This window comes from Aphelocoma coerulescens, chromosome 1A (genome assembly GCF_041296385.1).
Source record: "Aphelocoma coerulescens isolate FSJ_1873_10779 chromosome 1A, UR_Acoe_1.0, whole genome shotgun sequence".
Taxonomy (NCBI): Eukaryota; Metazoa; Chordata; class Aves; order Passeriformes; family Corvidae; genus Aphelocoma; species Aphelocoma coerulescens.
In genome coordinates, this window is record NC_091014.1 from 79,321,266 (window position 1) to 79,338,405 (window position 17,140).

General features: G+C 41.7%; 1 protein-coding gene across 5 annotated transcripts in view; it reads right to left on the reverse strand.

Annotated features, from left to right (window-relative positions):
* WNK1 (WNK lysine deficient protein kinase 1) overlaps positions 1-17,140 on the reverse strand; it is a 100,208-nt gene that overhangs the window by 24,642 nt on the left and 58,426 nt on the right. For 3 of the 5 annotated variants that reach the window (XM_069003690.1, XM_069003689.1, XM_069003693.1), the window contains 9 exons: positions 10,941-12,161; positions 8,429-8,500; positions 7,646-7,795; positions 6,132-6,605; positions 4,825-5,106; positions 4,052-4,143; positions 3,337-3,499; positions 2,446-2,562; positions 89-262 (listed from right to left, as the gene is read on the reverse strand). In XM_069003690.1, coding sequence (XP_068859791.1) covers positions 89-262; positions 2,446-2,562; positions 3,337-3,499; positions 4,052-4,143; positions 4,825-5,106; positions 6,132-6,605; positions 7,646-7,795; positions 8,429-8,500; positions 10,941-12,161 — 2,745 coding nt within the window. The remainder of the gene's footprint in view (positions 1-88; positions 263-2,445; positions 2,563-3,336; positions 3,500-4,051; positions 4,144-4,824; positions 5,107-6,131; positions 6,606-7,645; positions 7,796-8,428; positions 8,501-10,940; positions 12,162-17,140) is intronic. The other 2 variants (XM_069003691.1, XM_069003692.1) reach the window with 2 other exon arrangements.

Sequence of the window (17,140 nt, forward strand, 5' to 3'; positions counted from 1 at the left end):
GTTTCTATTTCTAGCTAGCTCTACTCACAAAAGCATACCACCCAAAATGGAAGATACAAACAGCTGAGGCAGTCTGTCCTTCACATACCTGCGACCCCGGGAAGAAGCCATCATCTTTTGTCTGCATGCTCTCCAGCCCCTGATCCCCTTCTGGCTCCACGCTTGCATCCTCACTTAGCATTTCATCTGCTTTCTCAATAATCTCTCGTACCTGTTCTACAAATGAATCTCGCTCTGTTGCTAAAATAAACTCATTCTGCACCTGTAAAGGGAACAAAGCAACATTAATTTTATACAAACAATTTCAAAACAATATATTGAATAACTACAATTTACTCTTGCTAATTTTTGTCTTCCCTTTGCTGTTCTTCTGAACAAGATGAAGGTGGTGACACCTTAGAGAAAAACAATTGTTTCTCAAATTATCTCCAGCACAGAAGCGTGTGCCTTGGTTTAATCTCTGCTGTGGAACAACATTCAGTCTCACTTCTTCATCAAAATGTCACCTCAACCTTTGCTTAGCACAGAGAAAGGTAATATTAGCAGCCGTATCTTACTGCAATTCCTCCTATCTAATGAATACAATGTGCATTAAGAGACATATTTAAAGAGAACTGTAATATCAAAGAAATTGAAAATTCTGTATCGCAAGATGTCTTCTGTGCTTCTCTTTCCATGCCATATACAACTTCTCTTCCATGCAGGTTGCACATCACTGATTTAAAGTCTGGCTGTGGTACATAAAAGCCAGTATGAATTATGTTCCAAATACAGGGAGAGGAAGATTGCTCAGCCTGTCTACTTCCAATACATTGTATTGCTTTATGAAAATACCTTCTCTTGCTTATGTTGGACAATATTAGTTTAAACAAATACACTCGGCAGTCAGGAAGATATTTTTGATTTGGTCTAACCCATGAGAGGATTCTGTCTCCTGAAATTATGTATGGCAAAACTCGCAAAAACAGTCTATGAAACAGAGCTGTCAGTCACAGATTCTCTGCTGGGAAAGAGAGAGAAAGTACCTTAGAAGTAAAGCCTGAGATGCTGCTTTTACATTAAATTCCTGGGATGCTGGGTCAAGAAAAGGGAAGTCAGGCATGATGTGCTTATATCAGCCTTTGCAATGCAGAATACTTTACTAGTTAAAGAAACCTTCACTACTGTAAGTTTAGGAACGACAGACACCTATATGGGGTATGCCAAACAGTATCATGATTAAAAGGAAACAAGGAAGTCTTGCAACCAAAAGTCTGCTCAATATTCAACAAGGAACCAATGAGCACGAGGTTCCAGACTGAGATGTTTAAATTAGGTTGCACACTTTTAACTATGTGACTGCATTTTGGATGTAAAGTTCACTTATTTTGCTCCTACTCATCTTCAAATAATTGCATTTGTTGTTGCTTGGAGAGTGTTTGTGTGTTAGTTTTGGTTCATTTTCTATAAGTCATACTCTCGTATTTCTCCATAGGATCACTTTAGGTATAAGGTGAAGAAAAACATCTGTGTACTCTCCATATTTCCTGGCACGTGACTTCATGTTATTGACTTCTGTACTGTACTTAGTCAAGAACCAACTTCTTCCTCTTCCTCAGAAAGCCATTAGGGGCAGAGATAATTTCTCCCATATTACTGGTTTGGTTCCTTTTGACAAGTACAAATTCAGCACACACCAACTCAGATTCTGTCACCTCTCTAAGCAAAAGATAAATACTGCCCAGGTGCCCAAGAAGATGGCAAAAGATACTGTGTTTTGTCATCCCCCCTCACTCCAGTAACACTAAAACCATCTCAGGCTCATTTAGACTGTACCAGACCAAAAATGAGAGTTTAAATTAAAAAATAAAAAGGGGGGTTCTATTCTATGCTACTCAGTACTCTCATTTAAATGTATCTCTATGGGCAAATTCTTTCCTATGCCTGGCCATCATACATCAAATGGAGAAGTTTTTTCTTTTGATAAAGTCAAAAGCAGCATCAGTCACTATGTACTTTCAGAAACCAAAACACAATTCCCCTTTCTTACTTTAAAGGCAGAATCTTCCCATTTTAATTGACAACAATGGTGAAACACTTAAAGATTAAGAAGATCTAGCAATGTCTGCTCTTAGAAAAGCAAAGAGAATTGTTTTAACCTGGCACTTCCAGAAGGTTGCTTGCCTCATCAGACTGAAAAAAAAAAACCAAAAAACCAACCAAAAAAACAGAAGCAGTTTTACCTGATAAAAACCTCAATTCTAAGTTAAAAACTGACACAAATTTCCATGTGACCTGTGCATGCAACATTAATAATCAGACTGCTAAACCACTCTGTGCCAAATTTCTAGCTGTGGTTGTGTACCAATAAGGTGAACACACACCATGCTACATGGCAGAGCAATTCTGAAACATAAACAAAAAAATACGACCAACTGGCTTCTTCATCTCTAAAATATATCTTACCATGATTGAAGCTATTTCCTCAGGGTTATCACCATCCAAATCAAATTTGAAAGTAACCATTTTCCGATTGTGTGTCTCTAGCTGGCATTCCACTACCCGATCACCTTTGTTTGAAACCTAAAGCAAAGAAAATAATACTTCAAACCAAAAGAACAAGAATTTAAGACTTTTGCTCTGAAGTTCACTGAGACAAACCAACAGTACTGGTGTAATACAAACATGTTCTATGTTTCCAGTCTAATAAATGATGCCACGTAGAGCATGAATTTTGTCTGAGTGATGCCTTAGGTTTTAACTTTTGTGTTTCTCAAATCCAGTACTGCCTGGTGTGTAACTCTAAAGTTTCGTGCAGTCTGTCAGCTGCTGCTCTCTCATGCTGGTTAGACATAACAAACCTCTCCAAGTTTGCTCTTCAAGGACACCTCAGTTGTCCCAGACCTCAAAATGTGTAAAATAAAAGCCTTTGAAGACGAGGGGCAAACTTGGGGTAATTACATCATTAACTGAAGCTATAATTGGAGAATTAACCCTGATATGCAAATGGACCAAACTTATAAAAGTGTGAAGAACCAGTGACCCAGTGTCCATCTTGGGTGGAGCCCCTTGTAGGCTTTACACTCCCAAGGTGTACCTTTGAAGGCCCTTCAAATAAATACCTACGTTTATTCTCTTATTCTTGTCTAGCCTCTGTTTTTAGGTAGCCACTTCAAGGCATCATGAGGATACACCGAATATTCTGGAATATTCTGTGGAACCACTGGTAGCTAAGCAAGCCAATTTTACCTTACCTAATGCTCCAAAAAGCTCTTAATACATGATATTTGGGCTGCTTGTAGAGGCTCAAAAACGCATCGTGACTACTGAACTGTCCCTAAAATAAAATATACTCACATTGAGAATTCTCAGTTTCGGCCTAGAAGTCTTCTCATGGCGAGAGCGGCTGCGGACAGACCTGCGCATGTGACGTTTCGTCGTCCTCCCTTCGTGCCTTCCACTGGAAGCCGGGACATTCTCGTTGCCATCACTCAATCCTGAAGCAACATCAGAGTGTGCACTAAAAACAAAAGGCAACTTCCTGTTAGTATCCATGCATTCCAGAACTGCAGCGATGCTCTTTAACCTATCACACGATACTCTGTTCTGGGAAGTGGTAGATGTGTGTTAATCACTGAGTAGAGGAAAACAGTCCTGTCGCCACTTCGGGTTGCTTAAATTGAAATTCTAACAGTAATTATTTTGCTACACCCTCTTGCAAGCCGAGTTGTATAAACCTACGTTTTCAAGCTATCTGGAGTTTGAATATACTTAAATATTCAAAAGGACAAAAAAAGCATCACTTATGATCCATTTGAATGACAAAGGAAAAAGGACTAGAAGTTAATCACTATACACAATCTTATTTATTCCCTCCATACCCCACCATAAATCACAACCTGCTCCACCCTTCATGACCCTATTTTTCCTCTAGGAACTTTAGTTACTCAAGAACATTCTCAGTGAAAAAAAATATATCCCTGGTGAAAAAATATATCTAAAGATTATCCATGGAAGTATAATCTAACAGATGACATTAAAATTCAGTTTGGTGAAAAGAAGCAATGCTCACCTATCCATAGAAGAAGCCAAAGGGGTAGACTGAGCAGGCTGTGCTGCTGGAAGAGTCTCTGAAGAAGCAGTCTGTGAGAGTCCCTGAGTACCCTATGGATAGAAACCTACAATCAAGAACCCCCCCAAAGATTACAGCTCCTCTTCAAGCAACCCAGTAGTCTTCAGTGTTTCCTCCCAAACCAGTTGTAAAGTTGAAAGCTCTGCCTTTTTAGAAGTTTAAACAGCTGGCATCTAGACAGCTTTAGTCTACAAAATATTCTAGAGCAAACTGCAGTGAAGCAAAATATCATCTGAGGAGGGGTGAGGAGAGGAAACCAGCCATCCTTTCTACTGCCACATGTCACTACAGTTTGCCATGCAGTTACAGTCTTACTAACAGAATGTGCAAAAGGCAAGCCAATGCAGAACACAGAGACAATTCAAATTGTCCCTGCAAGAACCACGCTGCAGGGAATAGGCATAATGACAGATTCTCAACGACTATCAACTGCAGCTTGTCTTTGATATGGCAAAAATGTTCTACAGTACAAGCAAGAAGTGAAGTGTTTTACTGCTTTTTGCCTGCAGGATGCACACTCACTTCCCAACAGAACAACCAGTGGCAACAAGGTCCCCACATTGGCATGACATTCTGCTGTAAGAAAAAGGTAATTTGAAATATTAACTTCCAACTGAAGACAAGCACAGAAGGGATTAGTTCCCCACAGAGATACACTGTTGCATGAGTCAAACATCCAAAATCTATTGTTACATTATATTCCACATATTTACCTCCACGACTGCCTGCTGTGAGGAGGCAGATGAGGCCTGTTGTGCTAAACTCACAGGAGGCTGGGGCACCTGAACCTGTCCTCCCAGGCTGCCCATGGAAACTAAAACGTTCTGTTCCCCATACGGCTGCACAACAGGAGCAAGGTAGCCTGACTGGGCCATTGCATCTGTGGGCATGGGAGGGGACAGCACAGCAGAAGGAATGCTGGCAGAGGCCACAGCAGAGGAAGGTGCAACGTTCGAGTCCCCTGGGTATTGCGGTGTCAGCCGAGATGGGAAGCCCTGCAACAGAAATGAGGGAATCAAGTCAGTGAATGTCAGAGCTAATCAGGAAACAAGACAGTAATTTAAAAAAAATCATCAGTTCCAGGGGCATATCCCAAACTTCTGTAGTTGTTCAAGCACTCCCAAAATCTTCCCAAAGATGTGGAGCAAACTGCTCATGCAGCCAGCATGCAAGTCACCATGCCTGAACAAGCAAATTCCCACTCATAGTCCCAAATCTTAGGCAAAGCAATCTTCATCTCCCAACTCTCACAGCTGCCTATATAGCCTAAGATTTTAAAGCCTGAGATTAGAAATGAGGTTGAAGCACTTTCAGGCTGAACAACTACAGCTCAGATGTTACATAACTGCTGCTGGTTCTTGAGATTAAATAGCAAGAACACTCTTGTGTTCTTCCTGTCCTGTTGTAATGAGCTGACCCAGAAACAAGGAACACTTTTATCGTTATTCAGGTAGCCACTTTTACAGTGAGTGGTCACACAAAGTCACTGAAGCAGTCTGTGCCCACCAGTCTAGCAGTTCACAACCAGCATCAGGTACTTACGTCACGTCCAAGATCCGTGCTGCCTGACTGATCTCTACAAATTCCCTGTCCCACCCCTTCCCAGAGCTGGAATCAAACACTGACATTGTTGAATATGCCGCCATTGATTTTCTTTCCAATACACATCTCCTATTTTTAAAGTTACAATTTCTTATTTTCTTTTTCCTCAAGTTGACAGATCTCTTGAGTATACAGCTGTCCTCTCTCACATGGTGGTTGAACAAAGCCCTGCACTATGATTCTGTCATTTTAGACGAATTCCAGTGCCAAATATGAAAAATTCAAAACACATGGTTGTCCAAGGACTTTTTTCTTCTCTCCTCCTTAAAACAGTTCTTTACCGCACAACAGAATTTCTCTTAGTGGCTTAATGGCTCTCATATGAGAAGTGAGCTGGCCAGGGCACAGGGCTCAGATCTGGTACCTTAGAGGAACGGGCAAAAACGTGGAGAAGAGGTCTGCTGGCTTGCAACAATACCTGGTAAAGAGCATCTCCAGCAGGAAGTGAAGCTTCAGCAGCTTGTCCAATGCTGACTGGCAATCCCACGGACTGGACAGCCGGCTGCAGGAGCTGCGGGAGAACCTGGCTGGGCAGCTGAGCCACCGGCTGCATCAGTGTGGGGAGCTGGCCAGGGACAGCCGTTGGTCCTACAGGAACAGCAGCTGCCGCGGCAGACGTGGCCAGCGTGAGCAGTGGCTGATTCATGCCAGCTGCCATCGAAATGGGCAGCGACTGGAAACCTGGCTGAGCCACTGTCACATGAGGAGCTGCTACCGGCAACTGAGACACTGGGAACTGGGGAACCACGGAAGTTGGCAAGGCCTGTCCCATGGGTAGAAAATGAGAGCCAATGGGGACTGATGGGGCAACTGAAGGCTGAGGGAGAGAAGATGCTGCAACAGGTAATTGAGGCTCGCCTTGGATGATCGACACTGGTTGGGAAACAGGAAGCTGGGGAGGTAAAGAAAATAGAGATAGATTTTTTTTTTTAAAGCAGGGTTGCGGAAAGCAGAGTTTTACACATTAGTCAAAGAAAGCATTATTCAAGTTACAGCACTCTGTTAAAGTGGCTGGGGAGCACAGTTGGCAGAGTGGCTGGGAAGCTAGCTGGAGTTCCAAACAGTCCTCACTTTGCAACACTTCCCTTGAAGAACTCAACAGGCTCTTGAAACAGACACCCACAGAGGGTGAAAGAGCAACATTTGAATACCCTGAAGCACTGATTTGTGCATAAACAGAATCGAATTCCCCTCAACTCTGTCCCCAGACCCAAGCCTGCCTTCTTACAGCAAAGAAGTGCAAATCTTACAACAAATCTGTCAGCTTTGAGTATGGGGACTAAAGAAAAGGAGTATCAAAATCCACTGTGCCAGCATTCAGAGAATGGCAGGGAATATGTCAATTAAAGCCAGCAAACGATGCAACTGGAAAGGCAGTTTAGATGAACAAGCAACAAAACAATAATTTTAAAAACAAAATTGTGGCTCACACATTTAACAGAGATATGAGCCAAAATGAAGCAATATTCAGTAACAGAAGCTTCTTGACCACGAAGCAAAGAAGAGCGAGTAAGAAAGATGACAGAATGAAGAAAGGAGTCCTATAGTTCACTGCCTAAGTAAGTGAGTATGTTTTACACATGTAATGGTGCAGAAGATAGAGAGTGTATGGGAAACAGAGAAATGAGAAGTTCCTGAGAATCCGTTCACAATACACCATTCATCAATATGCCTCCTGATATTTTTGACACTTTAAAGATCTTTGTGCATGGAAGTGCTCTCCTTCCCACACATTACTCACGATTGCCATGTGTGAAAGGGTTTCAACACATTTTCCAACAAAATTGACAGTTGTAGTACACTAAGAATACTCTTGTTTGGATGAATGTTTTGGAACCATTAGAAAAGATGACAGAAGTGAAAGCAGCAGCATATTGAATTTACCAGCTGTAAAGAAGAAAAACAAAAACTTCTGGAAAGAATTTTGTTTACCTGTGTCCCAGCTGCTGCCTGAGGCATTGGCATGATCTGTGAAGTTTGAGTTTGAGAGACAGTTTGTGCAGGAGTGGTGCTGGCAGAAACTGAGGGCTGCTGCAGCTGGTATTGTCCAGGCTGTTGGGAAGAGGCTGGCTGCTGTGAACTCTGTAGCAGGAAAAAAGAGGCAGAAGCTGTATTTAGCTGTATTTCCCCCCCAACAGATTTTTTAAAGCATATCCTACTTAAATTCTGCTTTTTACTCTCTCCTAAATGGTATCAGTGGCTCTTCAGAATATGCCAAGTCAGTCAAGCTTTAGGAATTACTCATTAGCATTACTAATACAATTCCATTATTGGCACCAAATCTTGCAACAGAATTCTTTCACCTATGAAACCAAGAATGAAGATTCTAAAAAGGAAGACAAGGCAATTAAGAGAAGAGAATGTTGCAGATCACGTTTCCAGTCAGAAGGAATCATGAGAATGAAGTCTGACTGTCTAGACAGTCTAATTTACAAATCCTGACATGTCTCCCCTTGAACAGGAACACCACTGCAAGCTCAGGTGGAAGCTGGGGAAGACAGGCATGGGAAAACAAGCATTAACATGATTTTTAAAATAAATTTCAGAAAGTCAGTGTGTATGTATAGCATGCTAGACTGGGTGGGAACCAGAGGATTCCTTTGCTGCAAAACTGTGGGTCAAATGGTGACAGAGGTAGTCAATTGCTCTTCAAAGAGTCATCAAAATTCTATGCTGGGAGTACTTCAGTCCTGAGCTGAGGAACTATGATCTTACCTGCTGAGTGTGCTGAGTAGGCTGGGATGGCACCGATGCATTGCTTGAGGCTGGCTGGCCTTGCACCTGTGTCTGGAGGGAAAAAAAAAAAGAGAATCAGCTGAGAAAAACCCAATGGTTTCTGCTGCAGGCAGTTAAAATCATTTCTGCCTGGAATGATCTGGTTGGAATAGGTTTCTAGCTTGTCCTTTTGGACAAGCAGTCCTTCTGGCCAAATTCCATTAAAACAACCAGAACAAAGCAGAGCTATCTGGAGGAAATCTGAACTTCATTTTAAGTCTTCCAAAATAACCAATACAGAAAGACTCTGCAACCCACATGCCCCTCAACATGAGACAGATCAGCCTACCAGCTTCTTCTTCCACTGGTGATGCTTTAAGAGCAGGATGCCTTGGTATGGTAACTGGAAATAGATGCATTAAGTTTTACCTTTACACGTGTTCTAAACACAGCCAGGTGGGGCAATAAAAGGAGGCTACATGGACATAAAACTATCCATAAAAAAAACAGGCACAAAGATACACAGAATTCTACTTCAAATACAAAGTACCCAGTACACATAGATGCCATGAGCTTCCTTTGAGAGGCATGTCAAAACACAGGCTGATAATCATTTCCAGAGTCACTGCCATTCAAAGGCTACCCAGAATCGGATATGGAAAAATATGGGGGTTCACATTCTAGCTAAAACAGAATTTTTGAGTAAGCAACGAAAAAAATGGATGAGTGGCATACAAATGAATGTGGAAGATGCAGAGGAAAATGGAATGGACTTCCAGTATTATTTTTGTGGCTGACATTTTTTTATCAGATCCCAGGATCCGTATTATTGTTTTTGTGACAACTGCATTTCTTTATCAGCTCCTGGGAGAGAACTAGACAAAGACCTCCAGATGAGTTCCCTGAGCATGCACCACTTGGGTGAACTGCCTTTGTAAGAAGCATATCTGGTGCATATGTATATCAGAAATACCTAAGTCCTTAATGCTGTGATCATTCAGCTTGCAGAAGTTCATTAGGAACAAGTCTGTTAAAATTACATACTTTTCTAATTATGGAAACTTTGGGGAAAGCAGACTGCCAATGAAGAGAACCATTTTTTTCTTTGCTGTTTTAGAAGCTTGAGGCCCTTACTGGCTAGGATCTAAACATGTGCTACATCCCACTGCTGTAACATCTGTTCACATTGACTCAGTTTGGGTTTCAAATTCTAATCTTTTAATGAATTAGATAAAAGATCCCAGAACTTACATTCTGCAAAAAACATGACCTCTTTTTTTTGTTTTCCAGATGTATTCTATATCCATCAGAATTCCCCTCCTGAGTTTAACAAAGGTTTACGGAGAAAAAATCTCCACATAGTTTTCAAAGTTCTTGAGTAGGAGATTCATTTTACAAATTCTACAGTACAGCAATTGCTATCTATTAGACTGGTGATTAAAGCTGTTCCAGCTCTACTAAAACACCTTTATTATCCTTACAGAAAGCCTTAAATACTTAGTTCTTGATCTTAATACAGAAAGCAAAATATTCTCCTTCACACAAATCCCAAAGTTGCTAATACTCCAGTAACTAAAATGTCAAAGCCCCCAGTTCCAAGGACAAAAGAGGTAAAAGAGAAGCCTACTTAAAGTAAATCCTCTCTTTTCACAGGAAGTTATGAGACTTCAGACTACGAGTGCAGACGCAATGTATATAGACACACACCTCACAGTCACAGCGTACAGAAAGGTGACCACTGCAAATGCCACATATGCTGATAAAACACACATCTCCAAACTAAGCTTCAGGCCTCATGTTTTGCTACTTAAAAGGACACCACACAAGGCTTATGAGGTGGCAATACCAATTAGCAACAGTTGTTTGTGCCATTAATTAACTACTCATCCTGTTTAGCTTCTTCAAATACTTCTTCAACAAATACATTTCCAAATCCACGTACACAACACATGCTCCTTCCATTCCTCTCTTCCCACTTTCTTTCCCCAAGTCTAGAAAAAGCTCTTGCATTTTGGACAGTCACCAAAATAACCTTGTTGTCTAATAGAACATTATTTGTATGAAAGTTCAACTTCAAATAACACATTAAAATGGCTAAAGAGCAGCAACAGAAACACAAAGCAAGTTTTACTATCACCGCTGATTCTAACTGTGGAGAAGATACATTTCATTAAAACCACTGTTTAAAAGCCAATTTGGTACTCCAGCTACCTCTCAATAAAAGAACAGCTAGTCCCAGGAGGAACACTGACCATTCTTTACTTTTAACACAAAAGCCCTACCAATATTTCAGCCAAATCTGAACACAGACCAAATGGTTGCTAATGCCTCATTATTTCATAGCAACCTGGTTAAGTTAAAGAGATCCTAGTATAGACTTGGTGGAAAGACACCCCCATGACTGCTAATTCTTAGAACCACATGGAGCAGGTCTAAAAGCAAGGTTTCCCTTTTAGTGCCAGGTATGACTTATAAAAAGCAGTGAAATTCTGGAAGGGTTTGCTCCTGTAACCTGAGGATAGGATGCAGGTGGTCCTGATGAAAGCGAGGTGGACAAGGCCTGCTGAGTTGAGGCTCCCTGCGGGAAGCAGATGAAGAGCTGCGACTCTTGCAACACCTTCTGAGGCAGCTGAACAATGGGCAATGAGAAGTCTGAACCAAAAGCAGAAGATGACCCCCCTGTAGGGGGAGGAGACTGGAAATCACCAGTGTCAGAGGAAGTCAGCTGTGAGGAATCACTGGAGTATTCTGGGCTTCCTTCTGGCCAGCTGCGCCTGGCAGAGCCCCCTCTGGGACCCGCTAACCCAGCACCAAGATAGTTACACTGCTCCTCTGTCACAGGCTGAAGCCGACCATGCGACCCTATGCCTTGGGTGCACTCCTCTTGGCTGGTCTCCATAGAGCCCCGGCGACTTCTGTAGACCCGCGGGGGTAAAGCCGCCCCTTCTGCTGCAGCAGAGCTCTGTGTGTGCACATGGAACTCAAAGACACAGCTCGCTCTGCCATCGCCGCTGTGAGAGAGCACAGCCGGGGCAGAGTGCGGAACAAATACCTGGTGGATCGTCATCTGAGCTGGGTCTGCACTCAGAGGAGCTGAAACACTGGATAATGGAGAAAGGGGACCCATCCCAGAATCCAGCCTCATGTTCTGAACGTGTCTTGCCAGGTATGTCTGCCCCGATTGAAAGTCGAACACAGAGCTTTGTGGAGGACCACCTTGCCCATGGTTTGACTCAGAGACCTGCTTCAAATGCTGTTCAGTCGCGTGAGCGTTATAAGCTACTTGATCATACTGCTCCGATACCTGTGATGGATAGTGCATGCCCACCAAATACACAGCTTCTGGATGCATTCTGTAGCGAGCATCCTCTGGAGGTGTTGGTCCAGATCTATAGTCACTGTGGACAGGAGCTTGCTCAAACACGGGATTAACTTGCACATGCAGAGGCTCTCCAGCGACTCTCTGAGCTGCTGTGCCCAGCATAACAAATGCCTCTGGAGTCCAATTGGTGGGACTACCACCAGGTGGAACTAAACTCGGGCCAGTCTTCAGCAATGGCTGGAAGTGGCAAGTTTGAGCTTCCAAAAATGAAGTGCTCTTGCGCCGCTGAGCAATTGCCACCTTCGGCGGGCAGACAGGTGGTGGTGAGAAAGACACCGGCCGTTCATGAACGGTTGGGAAAAATATCTGTGAATCTGGGAACGGTGGTGTTCCCCCACGAGGATGCTGAGGCTGTATTGACATGAACAAGACAGGTAATTCATACATTAAAAGTGAAAGCACATCAACATGCACAGTTCACTAGGCAGTTCTGTGAAGTAACTTTATAGAATTCATACTCAGTTCATGGTCAAAAACATACAGTACTTAGGAAATTTAGGTGAGTTGTAAATATCCATTAAATACATCCATGGCAGGCATAGCTACAAATGGGAACATTTGCTGGTGTTAGAGCTGCTTTTCCAGTTCAATTCCAATAGTTCACAAGAAGAAACCAATTCTGCTCCTGACAATGGAATGAGACTTACTGTCATGGCCTATCCATTGTGATCAGTGCTTGAAATGCAATCAAACCCCTGCGGTCACTGCCATATGTGGAATATGAAATTCAGAACTTGAGAGCAGCAACAATGCAGAGCCTCTAATTCACACTCAGAAGATTACATTAGATCTTAGTGTTTTCCAATACAAAAACCACAGTGCTAGTGTCCTGTATGCTAGTCAAAAAGCTAAAAAGAAACCTTTTATAAGACAAAATGGACCCATTCCAGCACAGAGGTAAAAAAACCCTTATGATAAAACTGAAGAACCTTTGGGTTCTGCCCAAATTGATCATCTCTCTTGATCCATTTAATCACTTGTGGTCATACCTTTCCACATAGAAAATTATCACTCATTGAAACTCTTGCCTGGACAATAAAACATTCACAGGTTTAATAACAGCAGAGTCCTCAGGTAATTCCATCTGATGTACTAGTTCAGACGAGGCTCATCTTATTTAAGAGCTGTAGGGAATATTTCACTGAAGAGAGTTCTATGTAAGAATATCAAACAATTTAGTAATTTTGACTCTGTTCATCTCTGCCTGCAGTATGCCCAGAGACAATGTATTCTCTTCCCTAATGGAAAAAAAATTGTAGGAGTCAGTAGTAAATATACCATCCAAGACAAATGGCATTTCTGACTTTTTGAAGTGCTGTTTCCACATTGTTTACTTTCTCCCCAGCCTCTTTTGCCCGGAAAAGCAGCAGCAAATTTCCATATTGACCGATGCTAATGAGAAGGTCCTACAGGTGAAGTACCTGTCCTATGTTCTAAACCTGGTTCTACTTACTTCATTTACACAAAAATGCTTCTCAAAACTTATTTTGTGTAAACTGAAGCTCAAAATTGAAAAGCAACTACCTCCTCTATTGCACATTATCTTTGCATCTGACTTTCTAAGAAAACATGAAACTATGGCTTCTTCCCATTAAGAAGCAGTTGAAGTGGCATTTCTGATAAGAATTTACAGAAAAAGCCTCAGAAGTATTCATACTCTAAATGTCTAATATCACTATCACAGCTAGCCAAAGCTTTAAGAATAACCAGCCATAGCAATCAGGCTTTAAAAGCTGGTTGTTTTGTGCAGGGATTAACTAACATTCAGTGTTTTACTTAGCAGTTGAAAAATAAGTCTTCTGACTTTGGATAATAAGAACTAGTCTTTCCTTTACCTTCAGTGGTACAACTGGGTAATTTACATTTATTCTATCCTAAAAGACAAGAAACAAGCAGTCAGCCACTGTTTGATAATGTTTACGTGTACTGCTTCATAGAATAAAAATAACAAAATCAACATTACAGAGACAGTGTAAGGAACTGACTCTTCAATTTCTCATTTAAAAAATGCCCAGAGGCCAGGATGTATTTAATGATAACTTATCTTACTGTGCCAGGAGGCAAATGGCAACACATACAGGACTGACAGAGAGGGAGGGCAGGCTGGAGCGTCGATGCTTGCGTGGAGAGGCAGAGTGCATGGGCAGGACACTTTCCAGGGCTTTAGAAAGCTTTTCTGCAAAGGTTTCTTCAGGGACAGTCCGAAGGTAGAAAGGAGAAAGAGGTGCAGACAGCGCTGGTGGTGGGGTGCAAGGAGCACTGAGAGGGATGCAGGACATACAGGGAAGAGCAGGAAGGTGGGGGACACAAACTGACATGCTACGACCACGTTGAAGCTAAAGGAGGAAAACAAAAGTTAAGAATTGAACACTTAAAAAAAAAAAAAAAAAAAAAAACACAGCAAAAACTATAATGAGGTAGAAATGAAGACACACAATGAGAGGCCCAATATTGACTAATGTGTGGTACCACAAGATATGAGAATGCTGAATGAAGGCCAACACACACTGGGAACAGGCTGTGTGCACCTCTGAGGACCCAAGTTCGCCTTAGGTTACTGAGCAGGGAAAGCTCCCTAGTACCCTTATGAGAAACATGGAAGGCAGATCAGACAGAGAACGTTTTCTCTGGGGCCACAGACACAGCCCATACGGTGTGTACTCAAAGCATCTGGTAGTCTGACAGATAAAAACTTGGATACTAACGAGCTTTCAATCATTCATTAGTTTTTAGAGTGAATGTGTGTCTACAGGTATCTCCTCACCCAGCTCCTCTACCGGGGCAGTCCCTCTGCCTGAATTACACGAGCTAAATGGATGCAGCTGGCTCTTTATTAACTAAAACATTACCATAAAAATTTAAACCTTACACCCTCTGCAACATGAATTGTGGAAAAAAGTCAGTTTAGTGTGTGGAAAATTCTGTAAAATTAGTCTTAGACAAGCATCTTCCAGATGCTGGGCCAATAAAAGCATCTGGATTTTGTAATCTTTCCACAATCCAGAAGGCCACAGGTCAAAAACCAATCAAATCAGAAGAAACAGAATAAAGTTTTGAGGTGGGAGTTGTTATTGCCATTTTTTTTTGGTGTTGTATTGTGTTTTGCTGTGGGTTTTTTTGGTTTTTAAGTATGGTAACATGATATTTTTAAAGAGGCAGTATATGCTTCTTAGGGACGTAATCCACAATATCTTAAACTAATTAAAATCAGATACAGACCTCCAGAGAGAAAACATCAAGATAACAGCAGAGATCTGACTTTCAAGATTTCTATTGTGAGAAATCTTGCTAAACTTATTAAAAATTTGGGAGAGAGGTAGAAAAGAACTCAAATGGTTAACTAAATACATCTTCATCTATTCCAAGGCGGGAGTAGTTATACATCATTCCTGACTCTAATTTATCTAAATAGTTCAGAAGCATCTCCACTGATGGAGACTACAGTACTTATCTGTCTTTGTTGGGTATCAAAAAAACCCCTCCCAAACAATAATTCCATGCTGCAATTTAGGTTTATCATTCCTTATTCTATCTAACAACAATGTTGTGATCTGATTTAGCCTGCTCCTATTTCATAGTAGCCTTTTACAGCTTTCTCTGTCCTCAAGCTTATCTTTTATAGACTCAATTATTTCAGTCTTCCCACACAAACCACATTTTTTGCCTTTCTCATGGGGTTTTTTTAACACTCTCCTCTGGATTTTCTCCCAAGCCACCCCCCAATTCACTCAACCAAGGTGTCCAGGATAGACTTACCAATAGCAGAACTACCACTTCATATAATGGGATGTTTGCCTTTTTCATGACAGCATGATGTTTTTGACCATGTCCAGCTTGTGGTCCAATGTGATCCCAGACTATATTTTAAATTTATTTTGCAAAATGGCTGCCTAGCCAGTGGTTACTCATTATGTACTTAGTTTAAGCATGAACCTTGTTCTTGTCCTGATCAAACTGCATTCTATGATTCTTTTTAAGGCCATTTTTTCAGTTGTCAATACAATTTCGACCTGTCAGCCCCTTCCCAACAAAGGGTTAGTAGTTCCTGTAGTTCTGTCAGCCTCCTGGTACCACTGTTGTCATCACACAGCATGAGCACGTTTTTGCAGCAAACCAAGCAGCTTAGCTGTTCCTCTATCATATGCTTGTTCTCCCTCCTCCTCTCAAAAGATTGTGGTCTCTCAACCCAGAAGCCAGCCATCCCAAGAGAGTGACGTGGCTTCTGGTTCACTATGTGCCCAAACACCAAAATATGGCTTATCCAGAGGAGCAGCTTATTTAGACGGATTAAGAACTCATTATCAAGGACTAACAGTACCACACACCTCAGGTTAAGTGTCTTTGAAAAAGATGGAGATGCTTTGATCGTGAGTGATACCAGCCTGTTTGCCAAAATCCTAGTTACACCAGTGATTCTGTAATAAGGCTTACAACCACAGGTACCAGAAGTGAGGACCCTAAATCTTAAGGGGCACATCTTCTCCTTTATGGTATTACTACATTATACCATAATGTCTGCCTTAATCTTGGATTTTTATCTGTGTAAAGAACAAGCGACAAGGGAACCACTGAAGACAATATAAAAGTAGCAGAAGTTCTACTCCAGAGTTAGAATAGATTTCTGCATACTCTCTTACTCAGATCTAAAAACATACCAAGGAAAAAACATACCAAAATAAAAGGGCAACACAAATGAACGTAGTAGGAAAAGTATTTGTGCCCAGTGCAGACGTTCCAGGGAAAAGGAATACGCATGATGAGCAAATCAACACAAGCTAGAAATAAAACTGGGAACAAGGATGTGGGGGTCTTTTCAGTCTGGAGTTCTGACATGCAACATTCTGTAGCAGTTAAAAAAGTCTTACCTGCAAAATCTGTAATCAAAGCCTCACAGAACACACACAGCAATTTCATACAGTGGCTTCAATTATTATAATCCCTTCTTCAAACTAAACCAGCAGCTTGATGCCTGGTGACTTCATATAAACATACACACACCACCTTCCCAAGCGAGATTAAATGCTTATTTTCATGAGATAGTCTTGTTCTGAATGTTACTTCCATCCACAAAAACAGCTAACCCATCATTCTGCTTAATTGCAGCCAAGATTAAAAAAAAGCTTTCAAGACAAAATGCTCTTGCACTTTTCCCTCCCTCTCTAAAATCAGTCACCTTGCAAAAAAAGCCCCTGAACTCCTCCCATGCAGAATCTGTATCCTGTGCAAAACAAAGCACACGTGGAAGATGGCAGAGCAGACTCTCCTCTCGCCTTTCAACAGACATACAGAATCAAGTAATCCCATGCATCTGCAGTGCTGTAAGGTCTGGC